Genomic DNA, 15,820 nt, shown 5'->3' with positions numbered 1-15,820 from the left:
GTTTTAGGGAAAGCTTTACAGCTGCTTGAGTCAGAAGTGTGTAGAGAAGTGTGGAGAGATGCAGCCAGCCAGCCCTGCTCCTATTAAACAAGTGCCCTTCAGAAATTAACTTCGCAAAGCAGAGCTTTCGTTCATGGCCAACGTGGTTTTCTCGGGGCAAGAGGTGGAGAAAGGGTGAGCTAAGCTCTCGCTTTCCCTAGGCGCGTTGTCTGCAACCCCAAGTGTGTGCTAGGAGCTTCTTTCCATAGAAAGAAATACTGAGGGATGCTCAACGTGGCAAACCGTGGCTGGACCTCCTCTTTGGTTAGTCTACTTCATCCCAGGACAGGAGGTGGATGTCTTCACTCTCTCCCACCCCCTTCAGAGCACAGTTGTGAGCCCAGGTTCTTCCTCGTGCTTTTTGTCACATTACTCTGGGTGTTCACCATCAGAGCTGTTAGTGGGGATTCAAAGCTCCCGGCTGCGATTGCATGAGGCAGATTAGCTCTTTGCACATACATATGCATGAAACACCATAAATAGAAAGGTTATTCTTGGATTTCTGCTCAGCCATCTAGTAAACAGTCTCTGGCAGGGAACAGAGAAAGAAAACTATACAGAGAAGAGACAAAGGAGTGTAAATTAGGATTTTATTCACATTCAATTATTGATAATGGAGCATCTTAAAATGTTGATGATTGATACATAATTGCAGCTACTCTGGGAAAATTTCTACGGTATTAGTTTCCCTGGAAAAGCCAAATTCTCCCTTGATTTTCATCTGTGTAAACTCAAAGGCAAGACTCCACGCCTGGATTTGCTAAGCTTTTTGAAGATGAAAGGCCTGGGAAAAGGCTAAAAAATTACAGTCAGCAATAACGTGGTACAAAAGAAATGAATTCTGCATGAAGTGGCCATATCTCAAAGGCATGGCTACGTGCTGCAAGGAAACAGATTTCCCCTCTTAATGGAAAACAAGGGCTAATGGCCTTGACAGACTGACAAGCTCTGCTAGATCTTTCTGCAGCAGCCTGGGACATCATATCCCCGTGCTTAGGCCTTCATGGAGATTTTTTTTTTCCTTACAAGGAAAGAAAAAGTTGCAGCAGAGGTAGCAGAAGCAAATATGTGCTGGCCAAGTCCACAGCCTGGTTTCAGTTGAGGCAATGGGTTTATACTGGCCCAACCGAGATGTGCATATTTCTGTTGTGCTCCCCTCCTCTCTTCCTCTTCCTTTTCTATCAAAACTACCTGACTGAGAAAAAATAACCGTAAAATGTCTCTCTCTGGTGTAAAATTGGAAAGCAAAGTTTTTCTCTCCCCTTTACAAACTGCTGGCAAACTGGGCAGAACCGTGTTGGTGCAGAGCAAAATCAAAATGGTAAAATGAACAGTGTCGTACCTGATGTTAGCCAAAAAAAAAAATTCTAAAATAACGGTCTCTTAAAATACATTCCAGAAAGCATCCTGTGTTTGTAACTGGTTTATGTAGGTCTGTAAGCTGATGAATAGCAACCACTTTTTTAGGATTCTTTTAAAATGTGAAAATTACTTGAAATTATCATATTGTGCTGGGTTATTTGTACTGAACTGTCATCCAGAATCCATTTATAGGCAGAATACCAAGAGTTTTGGTGTCAAATACGAATATGGAACAAAAAGACAGTTCCTGTCTCAAAGAACACACAGTCTTACTTTTACTCACAACCTCTGATAACGTCGGTTTGTGCTAGTGCATGAATCAAGAGCAATCTGATAAAATCATGATAAAAGACACTCCGTGCATGAGAGCTCTGTGTTAAAAGATGCTGGTGGATGAAAAAAGAGGAAGGTTCATTGACCGCAAACCCCAAGTCCATATTTCCTGATATAACTCAAAGCAGAGAAATTCATCGCTATAAACCTCCCCCTCCCCCTGCCCTGAATGCCTTAAACCATTTTTTTTTTCATCCAGAGTCACTTTTCAAGTCTGTTTGCTCTCCCTTCTCCTTGGGAGCCACTGGAGTTTCTTTCCATCATTTTCTTCTTGAGTACATTGATTCATGGTTTCCGACTCGCAGATGGTGGAAATTAAGCACAGCTCTGGCAGAGTTAAACAGAGCGGCACCAATTTGCACCAGTGAAAGATTTGGCCTTGCTGAGTTAAAAACAAAGACGAGCTTGTCAGCTTTCCAGTCCGTCTCCCTGGCACTACAGGATTGTTCTTCATAATGCATTTGCTAGTACTTTCCCCGGTTCAATTTTAAATGGCTTAAGCTCCCTGTATTTCCCTTGAGAGATTTCCCCACTGAGTAGTAGAGCTCACCATTATGAAATTCCTTCTAATGTAGTTTCTTTTTTTTTTTTTTTCCCTTTCTTTTTTTTCCTGTCTGCTAGTAGTTATATGCTCTTGGACAACTCCGCACCTCTCATGTTTGCAGTCCTTACCAGCCTCTGGCAGCCGTGGTTTCACCCAGCTCTCACGGCTTAACTCTTTCACTCAGCGATCCTTCCCTGGCAGGGACACTGTCTAAATTGCCTTCCTCTGATTTCATTTCTACGGCTCGGCTGCCAGCGACATGGTGCTTTGCAAACCTTTTGAGCTGAGATTAGTGCACGGATTACTAACTGCTCCGTCCTCCCCGAAAGGACCGTGGCAATGGTTTTGATCATTTGGAAAATAAATATATCTTGCTGAAGCTGAGAAAGCACCAGGATGGGACGCGGGCTCAGACTCCAGCAAAAGTGTTAACCATGGGTTTATCTTAGAGCTCATGCGTAAGAGCAGCCGATTTCCATGCGGTACTTAAATTTGAAGCAAACGCTTTGGTCCTTTGCTAGGTCGAAGCTTGTGGGGGAGACTGCCTCCTCCTAAAATGTCTTTTCGTGTCCTGATCTCCATGACCTTGCCTTCCAGAGCCTGGTTTGGAAGCATCTCCCCGCGCCTTCTGCTCTCCTACGCGCTGCTCTCTCCGCCTGCTGCTCCTCTCACGTGTCCTCCTTTCCTCCTCTCTCCAGGTGATATGCACGCTGGTGGCAGCTTTCTTGCACTTCTTCTTCCTCTCCTCTTTCTGCTGGGTGCTGACCGAGGCTTGGCAGTCCTACATGGCCGTGACGGGCCGGTTACGGAACCGCATCATCCGCAAGCGCTTCTTGTGTCTCGGATGGGGTGAGGATCCTGGGTCTGCGGAGCAGCTCCCCCGGGGCGGAGGGGAAGCGCTGTCCCCCCGCCGGGATGCGGAGCAGAGAGAGTCTGGGCTACAAGAGGGACTGATGCTCTGCAGAAGGCTTGGCAGAGGGTGCTTGCAACCCTTTCGGGGGCGTCAAGAAGGGCTGAAATGGTTAAAAATAGCATGAGCAAGAGCCATAAGTCCTGCCTGCTGCCCAGTGCACCCAAGGGTTACACAAAATAGATGAGTCGAGAGGGGTTTTGAGTTTTCAAAGGGTGTGCTGGGGGTGGTTTCTCCTGGGTTTGGGTCTCTTTCTTGCTTTCTCCTTTTCTCTCTCTCGCTGTCTCCTTCCATGTGCAATCCGGAGTGAAGCAAGCTCTGAAATCCCGTCTCCATGGCAGCAGGGCCTTTCATAGACAAATAAACTATGAGACTGGTACAGATGCTTGTAACTAATTTTTCTCCCTCTGCCTCTTCCATATGTTTAATTTATTAGCGTTAAATGATGCATCCTGTAGTAGAAAACAAACACAAACCCATAACCTGGGCTTTCAAAGCAATAACAAGCGTGAGTTTGAAAGGAGCAACTGAACAAAAAGTTGCTCAAAAGCGAGCAGGCTAAAAAGAGAAAGGGAGAGAGAAAGTGTTGTGCATCTGAGCTGTATTAGTGTCTCGTTTTACTACTGAAGTCTAGCATTTCACCCCAGGCAAGATATTTCTGACGCTTACAAAGCGCCTTGATGTGATTTATTCTGGCACATCAAGAGCCGTCCTCGTTCCAGCACCTGCATCCCTTTAAGTTTTCACTCCTAGCTTTTGCTTACGATAGAAAATAAATTGTGTTACTGAAATACAGTGTTTGTGTGTAGCAGGAGCTTAGCCACATACCTGCAAAGCACAGGCTGCGTGCGCCTGTGTGTATTCATGCATACCTTTATACACAAACACTCTGTGACTCAAGGAACATCAGGGATATTGAATGCAACAGACTAATAGCTTTTCTAGGTAATAAAAAGGGATTTTTCTGATTTGTAAAAGCTGGGACAGATGGGCGTGTTAGCCAAGGGAATTTTGGATGAGCGACATTCCCATTTGTAGCCTGTACAGAGTAAAAAAACCAACCCATCCTACATGTGTAGAAGCACAATTTGCACGGCTAGTAAAATGTAGTCATCTCTGAGGTAGGGTGCACTGGCTGATAAATGGTGCATAATAACCATTTGGAATAGGTTAGGACAAGAAATGAAGAACGCTCTCGCCTATTAAGGCAGCAAGGGAATTTCCGATATTTAGCATCCTGCTAGACTTCAGCTGTAGAGCTGGGATTAATGGCACTTCTAAGAGGAAAGAGGCCGAAAATATGTTTTAAAGAGCATAATCTGAAATAATTAGCACAATTCACTTTGTCATGGGCTGATTCTCCCCCTTTTCCCCCTTTGCGTATTAGCATTTCTCTAAGCCCTTGTTCTAGACGTCTTTGCCAAGTTCTCAGCTGCTGTCAGCTGTAGCTCATTGAAGCTACAGTGGTTTTCATCAGCAATGAGGTTTGTTCCCTGGGTTTTTGTTCTCCTCTTGGGTATGCAACTTTGCCTTTCCATAAAAAATTTTTTAGCAATTAGATTTTATTATTATTATTATTATTATTATTATTATTTTTTAGAACAGACAGACAAACTGTTCCCTACAAGCAATTCAGTCATCACATTTAACCCCAGTAAAGAAGAAATGATTTTGTCAGTCTTTTTACAACCATGTCATAGTTTCCACAACTGGATTTTTAATGCTGCCATAGCTCAGGCTCTGAGTGGGTCTTCAGTTGTTCGTAACAGTTATGGCTCTTGGTAGTTATTAGCAAACAGCCTTTTCTAGTGGGACGTGATGAACGTATGACCTGATTCTCCTCTCACCTGGCAGTACAAAACTCTTTGAAACAGGATTCTGACGCATTTATTTGGAATTGTGAATGTAAAATTCTCTTTCTGCAGAAAGCCCCCAAAACCTTGCCAGTGACTACGTAGCGTGAGTGACTGCCTAGAGGGCTGATATACAAACCACACACAGTATACGGAACAGACCAGTTAGGAATAACTTTCTTGCAAATAATCAAAAAATAGATTAAAAGGTTTGATTTTTTTTTTTCAATCTAATCACATCTAACTGTGATTAGACCGTTGACAGCTCTCCCAAGGCGGAGGAGTACAGCACCCCTCATGACGATGCTCTTTGGCTTAACTACCATGGCATAGCTACCACCTTCAGTAAACGCTGCTTGTACGGATCCATTTTCAGCACAAGCTGGGGCTCCTACCCAGGCCCGGTACGAGCCAGTCCCTGTAAGCTGACGAGTTCACAGCCTGAGTCTGTATTTCTGCATAATTATCACGTCTAAGAGAAGCACTCTGCGAAGAACAAGTTGCTATTTTTGGCGGAGTCTTAGCCGCCAACTTTCCTCTTTCACAGGGCCTCTTGCATCAGGCAGGACTCCTGAAAAAGTCCTTTCACATGTGGTTTCTTGGTGTGCGTGCCATGGGTTGCCATATTGATGGCATCGTAGTGAATTCATCACCCAGGATATATCCAGATGAGGTGTGAAGGAGGCTCAGCAAAAGGAGCAATAATCAATTGAAAAAAAAAAAAAGAAAAGAAAAAAAAAAGAAAAGAAAAAAAAGAAAAGAAAAAAAAAGAGACATCTTTTAAACCCACTGCCTGTTGGTTTTGGACTGATCAAATGTGAGCTGTGCTTGGAAATCTCGTATGGGAAGAAGAAACACTTCCCTTTACGATAACTCTCAAATGCTGTATATTCCAGCCAACTTGGCCTTATAACTCTCAGCTGGCTGCAGACCCTCACTATTAGTCAATCTTGTGATGATTTGTATTGCTGAGTGACCACCTTGCCAGCAGGGTTATTATTTGGATGCTGTGTCTGCACATCCCTTTGATCTACAGCGTCTTCTGCAGCCACCTGCCGTGACCTCTACAGCACACGAATTAGGGTCTTGTCAAGAAGTGCTAATCCTAGCTGGCTACTGATCCTGCTAATTCTTAATGGGATTTGCCCATCTTTAGCATTGAGACGGCTTAATTCATCATGTCACAAGGAGGAGGGCTATAAAAAGCCACATGGAGACCTCCGTAGCTGAAGAACCAGATGTTACTAGCCAATATCCAGGCATTTCTTTAGGGAAGGGGAGAGCTGGGCTGGGGCTAGTGAACCAGAAAAGTACCCAATCATCTTCTCCGTAGATCCTTGAGCAGTTTATCGTGGCAGGGATAAGAAGGCTCAGAAGACTATTAGCAAGATGTAGTGTCTTTTGCTGGTTCTGATTGTGCCTAGGTGTTCCAGGACCCAACAATTTCAGAACTTTTTATGAGTTTTAGGCCAATAATCAGCAGGTTGCACAATAACCAGCAGGTTTTCTTTATACTCCTCGCTCTAATTTTATGGGAGCTTCTAGCAGGAAGATCAAGGCTGTATCTTCACCCCCTTATGCACCTGAAATGACATCCCATGCTGGCACCATTAGCTCATGACGCTCTGTAGATAAATTGTACTGTGTACATTGTGGCGTCCCAGCCACAGACTAGCTTGCTCGTCCTCTGCAACACTCGTAATGAAGTGTGTCTTCTCGAGGGCAGCTGGTTTCTCTTAGTTTATTCCCCTTTTGGACACAAAAAGGGAACTGGTCTCCGGCAAGAGAAGAAGTATCCCGGTTTGCAGAAAGACCTGATGTTCTGATGCTCTTTTCTATTGCTGTTCAGAAGGAGCTGCTCCGTTACAGATCATCACCCAGCACTTAGCGGACCTGTTTGGGATAGGGGGAACTCAGTTTCCATTTCCTTTTCTGTCTCATTTGGGGCGAGATTTCAACTTGGGTTGTTCAGCATACATTATGATAAGAGCAAACATAGCCCTTAATCTCCTCCTTGCTAGCTTCTTTGAGTTGGGTTGTGGCTGAATATTCCATCTTCAGGAGACACCCTTATATATTCCTGGCCAGCCTGTGTACCTAAGAATAAAATAATATTTTATGCATCTGCACGTGCTGTCAGTCCCCACACAACTGCTGAGACCACAGCAGGATATGAGCTGATTACAGCTGATGGCATTTAGTTCATTAGCAGAGGTAACAAGGGTTCATGCTTTTGGCTCTGAAGGTCCTGAATTCAGGCTCTGCCAAAGACCCAGGCTGGGACAGATGGTGCTAGAATAACACTGGGAAGAATGGGGTATATTATGCGGTTGAGTGAGAGAAGAGCTGCACATATGCTTAAATGACCAATTTTCTCTTGTTTCATTTCCGTAGGGCTCCCCGCCTTGGTGGTTGCCATTTCCGTGGGATTTACTAAAGCCAAGGGGTACGGCACCGTGAACTAGTGAGTAAAGGAGCTCTTCTTCCTTTTTCTTCCTGTCTCACCCTCCATCCTTTTTGTTAAAATCCAGTCACCGACCCACAGGAGCCGGGGTAGGAGCTAAATTCTGGTGTGCTGCTCATGGCAGGGGGAAGCAGGGATGATGGGAGAGGAAGGAGCCATCCTGCCTCCTCAAGCCATCAGCTGGCTGAGGTGGATTGTGTATTCCTTTAAAAACAAGTTCACAGGGACTAGTTAGATTTAACTGTTGCATATACGACATCACTTTGATCTAAGTACCTCCTACTTAGAGATTTTTTAAATTTATTTTTTAGGGGCAAATGTGGAGTATTTAAAGTTTAGGATGTTTAAAAATTAAAAATAGCTTTTTTGTTTATCTATTCAATGCTTTGCTTGATTGGTCCCAAGTTTTCAAAACATCTCGTCTCAGTTTTAGGCACCAGAATGAGCATGAGTTTTTCAAAACAAGGTTTTGAAAGCAATCTGAATTTGCCTGTTTTCCGAATTCCACGGGATTTGCCTTTCGGAAACTTTTATTTGCATGTAACGGGGGAAGGAAGGCAGGGTAGAAATAACAGAATAAGACTGTGCAGAGGTAAAAAATAAATTAAGGCAAGGCTGGAATCATTCAGAGGTGAGCATTAGTACAACTTAAAAAAAAAAAAGAAAAAGAAAGTGTTATTTTTTCACAGTGTTGTGAAAAAGCTTAGAAATTTTATGCATAGTGGCAGCCAAAGGATAACATTTTATGTAGCAATAAATCAGGCCATTCCGTACTGCAACCCATCATTATCCAGAGCCTTCCTGGCCAGTGGTTTGCATCCTGCATGAACAATGTTTAAGACAAAAGCTGGAGATGTGGCCAGCAACAGGGCCACATCGATGAGGGTTCGATGGTCCACTGAGAAAATGTCATGTGGGATCCCTGCTCTTTCTCAATTCCCACCATATTCTGCACACCCACGACCAAATGGTCCGGGGTTTGCATTTTGATTGCAGGAAAGTATTAAAACAGCACAGCAGCGTTCTCTGTTTGCTTTGCAGTCTAAATTACTGCAGTCTAAATTACTGTACAATACAAAGGGCTCAGGGAGGTGGGTTTGCCACATGCAAATCCATATATACAATTCCTGAAGCCTATGCTAGCATCAGGATGCATTGGCTGTACCTGTCCTGACTTGCCTGCCCCAGCTCAGGTGACTTGGCTTCAGTGTGTCCTGGTGGAGGGGGATCCAGTGCTTGTTGTGTGACTCAGAAGAGGACGACACACAGCCTGGCTTTCAGAAGTGCCGCTGAGATCCCAAATGCCCTTCAGCTTTTCTGTGGGTCTGCTGTTTCTGGCGCTTTACTCCATGCAAGTCCATGAGAACAATTCGTAATGAACAAGCATCAGGGGAATGGGAGAGAGGCCCTAAATATTTCTGCTTCCTTTCTTGTTTATAGACTGGTGGGAATTGGTGCAAAAAGCTCCATAGCTCCTTTCCCATTAATGCTTAAGGGCCACCACAGGGTTTTGTGGTCAACATTGACCACACAAAAGAGCCTGGGCGGGGAAGGGAGGAACGTGCAGGAAAGCACACCCTATTTCACTGCCCTGGACCACTGCGTGCCAACATCTCCCCGCCCCAGAGCAAAGCCCTCCCAGACTTCAGCCAAAAGGGTGTCAACATGTGACAAAACCTGCTGGACTCCTGCTTTGCTCTCAGATTGGCACACCGGCGAGATGGCCAACAGGCTGCCCTGACTTTCCATCGTTCCCAGGGAATGCTTAACCACACCAGCTCTCCTCCTTTTGCTGCTAATCTTCCGACTCCTTTCAGCCCTAAAGACTCTGTCGCTCCTTGCATCCGAGGGCTGGATGCTGCCTGCCTCCCTGCAGGCTGGCTGGCAGCCTGGGGGATGGCAGGGGATCCTGCGCTACCAGCAGGAGCTGCAGCCCAAGTGACACCATTTCCTAGCTCTGCTGTCAGGGTGCTTGTCACCAAAATAGCAGGGGGTCTTCGCACCCCGGCAGGTCCAGTTTGTTCCTCCTTTGGTCTCCCTTCCACGCTGCAGCCCAGTACGTGGTAAAGCGGGTGAGTCCCAGCAAAGTTGTGAGAGGAGCAACAGTTCCCCTCAACCACAGAGAGCCCATCAGACATTCCTAACGCTGCCATCTTGTTGAGATTCCTGCTGTTGGCTTTACCGAGAGCCAGAGCTAAACAGAGCTAACTTGCAGTCATGCACTTAAGCCAGCATCTCTGCCCCAAGCAGCATGGGGTGTCCCTGTGGGCGCTGGATAAGCAGTCCCTGCCCTGCCTCCATGCAGCGAGGGGCGAGTGGGTGCACACTGCTGTGCCAGGTGGATGCCATGGTGGGTTCATAAGCCATGATGCTGAGCATAAGATGGTGCTGAGCATCGCTGTAACGAGAGTTACATTTGCACATTGGTGCATTTTAAAACATGAAACAAATATTCATGGGGAGCAAGCTAGGCGGGGTGCCCCGACAGACTGCAGTGCATTCACACTCATCCCTGTTTTCCTACTCAAAAGGCATAAAAGCTCTCTTACATTTATGTGTGGGGAGGCCCTTGGTTTTACCTCTCCTCTAGAGCAAAGTCAACATTACATAGCAGTAATTTCAGAGCTGAATTCCGAAACTTGAGGTTGTTCAGACCTGGATTTAACACTGCCTAATGCTAAAGGCATATAAACAGAATACAGACTTGGATCGAAGCTTGTCCCAGGATGTTTGTTGGTTTCTGGCCATTGCAGAAATGTGTGAGGTAGGTGCAAAGCTTGGAGCTAGAGTTCAGGAGCTATTTTAGCTTTGTCTCTAGTTAGTATAAGGCATGCACAGGGCATTTCAAATGGGCAGCGGCAGACTTTCAAGGCACAATGTTTCCATCTTGCAGAAGGAAGAAAAGACATTAGCCATAACATGTCCCTCCCCGTGAAGCAGGGGACAAGAGCTGACATGATAAACCGCAAGGGACTTCACAGTGTCTTTCAAAGCTTCTTCCAACACTGCAATTTCTGGATCCTAAGAGCAGTGCATTAGCACCCATTGGTTTTCTTGTGGAGATGGGCAGTAAGACAAAGCAGGGCTCTGAATTCTGGGGACAGGTGCAACTGTTGAAGGCATTGCAGCACTAATCTTGGTGTTACGGACTCCCACAGCAAAGGTGGTGGAAGGGACAGTGTGTGAAATGCGTAACGTGTCTCTGTGTCACGATGACTGAAACTGTTCATCTGCAGGGTACGCCAAGGTGGCCAACTGCAGTGGAGCAAGTTAAGGGAGGAACCTCCAACAGGGTGGTCTACCTGGGCCCTAAGCAAGATTTCACCCGGCTTTGTCCTGTCTTTTTTTTGTACATGGGATGAAGCTATTTTGTAACGATAAAAACCACAACTGAGCAGCAGTATGGAGGCCTGTCCCATATATACGTGGTAGCAGTCGAAGGGTTGGTCGTGTCTCCAAGCTGTAACGCAGAGAGATCGGAGACAGTGCTAAGTGTGGGAAGGTTGTAGATAATATTTAATATTTACCCTTTAGCTGGCCAGACTGGGCCACCGAGTGGTAAGATGAGAAGGGGGAGAGAGGTTCAAATTAAAAATACGTGTGGCAGGATTTGGACTGTGCCTCTGTTGTTTTCTGAGTGGCAATTCCCCAGCAGCCATTCACTCAGAGGCCTTTATTGCTCAGGACACTTCTTCTGGAGTGCTATGAACTCTCCATCTACAAGGAGGGGAGGAGGACACAAGGGGATTTTTCCTTTTTCTTATCTGAACAGCATCTGAAGGGAGATTTTGCAGTTGTTTGGAGAGCTGCTGGGGTAGGGTACAGGTTGTAATTCCAGTCTCAAAGAAAGTCTTAGAGATAATGGAGGTCTAGAGGACCTGCCACTGCTCACCTCCTTGTATTAGGCTGAATGCCTGAATAATAACTCTCCTTCTAGCCGGTACTCCAGGGACTGACTCTGGACCTCTAAAGCTTGACAAACTGCCTCCTAAAGCTTGAACTGAGTAATTGAGGTTGTGCTACTGGTAGCTGGGAACTCATATCCTTCCCCACAAGAGAGCCCACAAAAAGTTTTCTGAGAGCGGTGGCAGGACACAGCAAATTTCCAGGGGTCCTTGTGCGTCATTGCATCAGGGCTTCTGTCACCCACAGGTATCTCAGCAGCTTCTCTATTAATCTCTAAATTAACACCGGTGGGACAGCCCTGATTCCCAGCTGTAGTCTTAGTTATACAAATATGTTGGCTGTTGCATTGGGGCTGCTTAATTTTGCACACGATCGAGGTGAGACCTGTAGCTGGCAGAGCTGTACAGTGTAGTCAAGGAGGTCTCGGTGGAAGTCAGCTCTTCGCAGGACCAAGACAAAAGCCATCCATCTCACGTCTTTGCTGTGGCAGATTCACAAAAGGATCAGGTGTTTTGCAAAGAGGTCTTTCGGGTTGAACACAAGAGCTGCTGTCAGTTGGGGAAGCACTGCTTAGAGATAGTGGTCTGGAGCAGCTGAGCGTTGTTAAACCATTCACTTACTCCCTTCAAGTGGTAATTGTATTTAAGAGATCTGTGAAGAGATCTCTTGGCAAGTACTGGGGAACCTCTTAGCGAAATGCAAATATTTCTGTGCCTTGTAGGCACAAGGCTAAAAGCATCTCCACTAGACGAATATATTGCTGGAATTTGGTGTTGGTGCCCCTTCTCGGATACCACTTCACCCTTTCCCTTCCCTTGCTGTCAGCCACCACCTCTCACAGCCTTGGAAATGCTTCGGTTAAGCGCTGTGGCAGGGAGGTCAGGCAGTCAGAAGGGATAAGGACCAGTGCTTGGTGATGTGTGAACTCGCCTTCAGAAAGCCTGGTGCTCAGAGGGGAAGAGGGGCTGCCAGGGACCTGACATAAACGAGAGCCCTCGTTGCACCGAGTCCTCATCGCTAATTGGAGTGCAGGACTGTCGGCTCCTTTCTTCAGATGAGCTGTCGGTTGGAAGAGACCCTGGGAAAAACGGTCTCAAAATTAGGATGGAGCATTGGAGAAAAAGGTCTGGGCAAGGACTGGGATTTGGGAGCCCTCCTGGTTCCCCCTGCCCTCTCCTTGCATTTAGGGAGACCTCCAGTTATTGCAGCCCTCCAAAGCTTCATTCCTATTCCCTCCCTCCCCAGCTGATTATTCATTTTATTATTACAGCTGCTCAGACAGTTTGTGACAGAGCAACTTGCTATCAGGGAGAAATCAGAATTGATTAAATTAACACATTACAGGTTTAATTTAGAAATAAACAAGATGGAGGCCTCAGAGAAAAACAGAATGTCCTGTTTTCAATTTTCAATTTGAAATACTTTTTTTTTTTTTTCTTTTCCCAAATGTTCTGTGTTTTGGGGCAAAAAAATAACATTTTTTGCAAGTCAGAATTGATACAAAAGCATATGAGGCTGATCAACAAGATTGAAATGTTTCCAGGAAGGTTTTGTTTCCTGGGAGACCCTGAAAGGCAGCATCAGTTTGCTTCTGATGCAGAATGAAACCATATTGCTGACAGTACAGGCACGTAACTGAATAACTGCAGGGTTAGCTGGGTTAAGAGCTTTGAGAAAGTCATCGCTCCATTGTGGTTGCCTGCTCTTATCCTGTGGTAAAGGCACGGTAGTTCACTGCTGAAACAGGATTACTTCATCGCACATTTTCTCCAGGGTACTGCGATGTCAAAGCATGCAAACTTTCCGTGGGGTTGCTGACACAGTGTAAATTTGCATCCTCTCTTGCCCTGAAGTACCTACTTTATGTATCCATGCTCTGAATTGCTGGATTCCCCACAAAATGGAAATTTCAGCTCCAGTGCTGCTGTAACTGTTCATGACTGTTGCAGAGCCACAGACTGGTTGAAGTGGGAAGGGATCTCTGGAGGCCATCTGGTCCAACTACCCCACTGGTCAAGCAGGGTCACCTAGAGTTGGCTGCCCAGGACCATGCCCAGACTGCTTTTGAATGTCTCCAAGGATGGAGACCCCACAACCCCTCTGCTCATCCTTTGCCAGTGCTCGGTCACTCTCACAGTGAAAAAGTGTTTCCTTCCTGACTTTACAGTCAAACCTGAAAATCCCTGTTGACTATCCAGACACCCTGTGATGCTCAGCTCTGAGGATGGAAATGGGGTGAGATTTCCCCTACCTCTCTTTGCTTGGTTTTTTTACACCACGTTTGTCAGTACGGGGATGTCAGTGTGCAGTGAGATCTGCATGTGAATGTACGGTGCAGTAGGAGCTCTAAAGGGGCCACCTCGAGCATATTAATACTGTTTACGTGAGAGATGGGATTCATCTCCCCAGCGATGTCTCTGTCTGGGTTAGATGCGCTGCTTACTTGGATGGTGAAGATCCAGTCAAGGCAGTCAATGGAGTTCAGGATGCGATTCATCTGATATTGATTGAAAGTAGATGCCTCATCCTGGACTCTTTTGGTTGGATCTCTGCTGACTAGAAATGTCATCAAGAGTGACTGGCTCTGTGGTAGGCACCAAAAGGACAGACATCAGCACTTAGTCGGAAGAGTTTGTGCCTCATTTGTGTAGGCACCAGGCAGCTTAGGAACCTAAATTCTACACGTGGTCAGTGGAGAAAGGAGAAGTCGTTCTCAGGTTACATGGTGTGAGGGAGAAGGAACAAGCTGGTTTCCAGAAGAGGCACCACACACCTCACTTTCAGCTCATTCCTTAAGAGCATCCGCTTAAGGAGTGCTGTGAATTCCCATCTCGCTGCTCTGTTGTAAAATTTCCCAAAGGCAGCAAGCTCAAAGGGAGGATCCAGGAGAAGAGATGTACTGCACTCCTGGACCTGAGTCCCTGGCCGGCATAGTGGTCCGCAAATGAGCGAGGGATGATTTCCACTGTTTCTACTCTTTTGCCTGAGTGAGTAGGACAAGGACATCATCTTGCCAGCAAACTGATGTAGCTGCTTCCAGGACCTGGTCTGAAACAGAGCACTATCATTAATTTTGCATGCATTCCTCTGTTGACAATCAAATACCATTCTGCAGGCAGACCCCCAGGCAAATGACCCTTTATGCAAGTTCAGGAGAAATGGGAAGCAAAACTTGCTGTAAAGCCTGAGACTTTTTTGCCATGGGGTATCACCTCCCAAGATGAACTCTGCAGGCAAAGAGCAGAAGTAAACTTGCGCCTGTTGGTGATGCTAGCCACTGGGTAACTTTCTTTTCTCTCTTCATTTTCCAGCTGCTGGCTGTCGTTAGAGGGAGGTCTTCTCTATGCCTTCGTGGGACCGGCGGCTGCTGTCGTTTTGGTATTTAAGCTTGGCTGAAAGCTTTTTTTTTTTCTCTTTATCTTATAGCACTTTCCTTGTTCTTTCAACCCAAGAATACCCCTCTTTATTTCCACTCATGTTTTGACTAGCTTTCTCCTTCAGGAATAAAGAGCAAAGTGTTAGAAGCCAGCAATCTGGGATGGGTTTGATTCTGAAATATAATATGCTCAGCTCTCAGCCTTCCACCTCTGTCCTCTCTGGAGTCCCCTAGACATCTGATTAATGCTTTACCTTGGTTTTGCCCTATCTGGATGGAAGTGCAGGATGATGGTGGAAAACTCTGACATTAACTCCTTCAGAAACTGCTGTTACTGGTTGCTTTCAGACCAGGCTGTGCCTCCACAGCCAGCATTTATTCCTGGTCTGTCCCAGATGGCCAGTGTATGTGAGCAGTTTCCTTGTTTGCAAGTGAAATGGAGGTCTTCAAATCAGTGTCGAGAGGGTCCTTTGTGACCCTAAAAATGTCATGTTTGCTTCTAGTTCAGAGATAGCATAGTTAAAGTGAACATTTCTAAACTCTGTCCCACCAGCTCATGCATGGTGGGAGCCTGTTCTACTGTCCCCTCACCCTCACTCCAACACGGCACTGAAGCCAGTCTTGGCCAGTTATTACTTGAGTTGAAGGTGTCTCAAGAGATGACATACCTTTCATCAAGCTTCCCTGCTGTTGATGCCTCACTGGCCCTGAGAAATTTTGACTGTCAGGCTTCAAAGAATTTGAGAACTGCTGGTCCGCTAGGAAATCCCTCCTGCAGCAATTTCAGATGGGTTTAATGCCACATTTGAGCCCTGACATATAAGTGACAGTCTGCAGTTTCTCTCCAGGCCAGTGTTTTATCCAGTGGAATCATAGAATCATTCAGGTTGGAAAAGACCTTTAAGGTCATCAAGTCCAACCGTTAACCTAACACTGCCAAGTTCACCACTAAACCATGTCTCTAAGCACCACATCTACATGTCTTTTAAATACCTCCGGGGATGGGGACTCCACCACTTCCCTGGGCAGCCTG

General features: G+C 45.9%; 1 protein-coding gene across 1 annotated transcript in view; it reads left to right on the top strand.

The window, feature by feature from the left end:
* The window catches only part of ADGRB1 (adhesion G protein-coupled receptor B1), a 219,629-nt gene that overhangs the window by 157,927 nt on the left and 45,882 nt on the right, over positions 1 to 15,820 (top strand). The window contains exons 21-23 of the mRNA XM_019472821.1: positions 2,977 to 3,127; positions 7,436 to 7,505; positions 14,723 to 14,789. Of these exons, the coding sequence (XP_019328366.1) occupies positions 2,977 to 3,127; positions 7,436 to 7,505; positions 14,723 to 14,789 (288 nt within the window). The remainder of the gene's footprint in view (positions 1 to 2,976; positions 3,128 to 7,435; positions 7,506 to 14,722; positions 14,790 to 15,820) is intronic.

Source organism: Aptenodytes forsteri, unplaced genomic scaffold, assembly GCF_000699145.1.
Source record: "Aptenodytes forsteri isolate BGI_AS27 unplaced genomic scaffold, ASM69914v1 Scaffold260, whole genome shotgun sequence".
Lineage (NCBI taxonomy): Eukaryota > Metazoa > Chordata > Aves > Sphenisciformes > Spheniscidae > Aptenodytes > Aptenodytes forsteri.
This window is presented reverse-complemented; position numbering and strand designations above follow the sequence as displayed.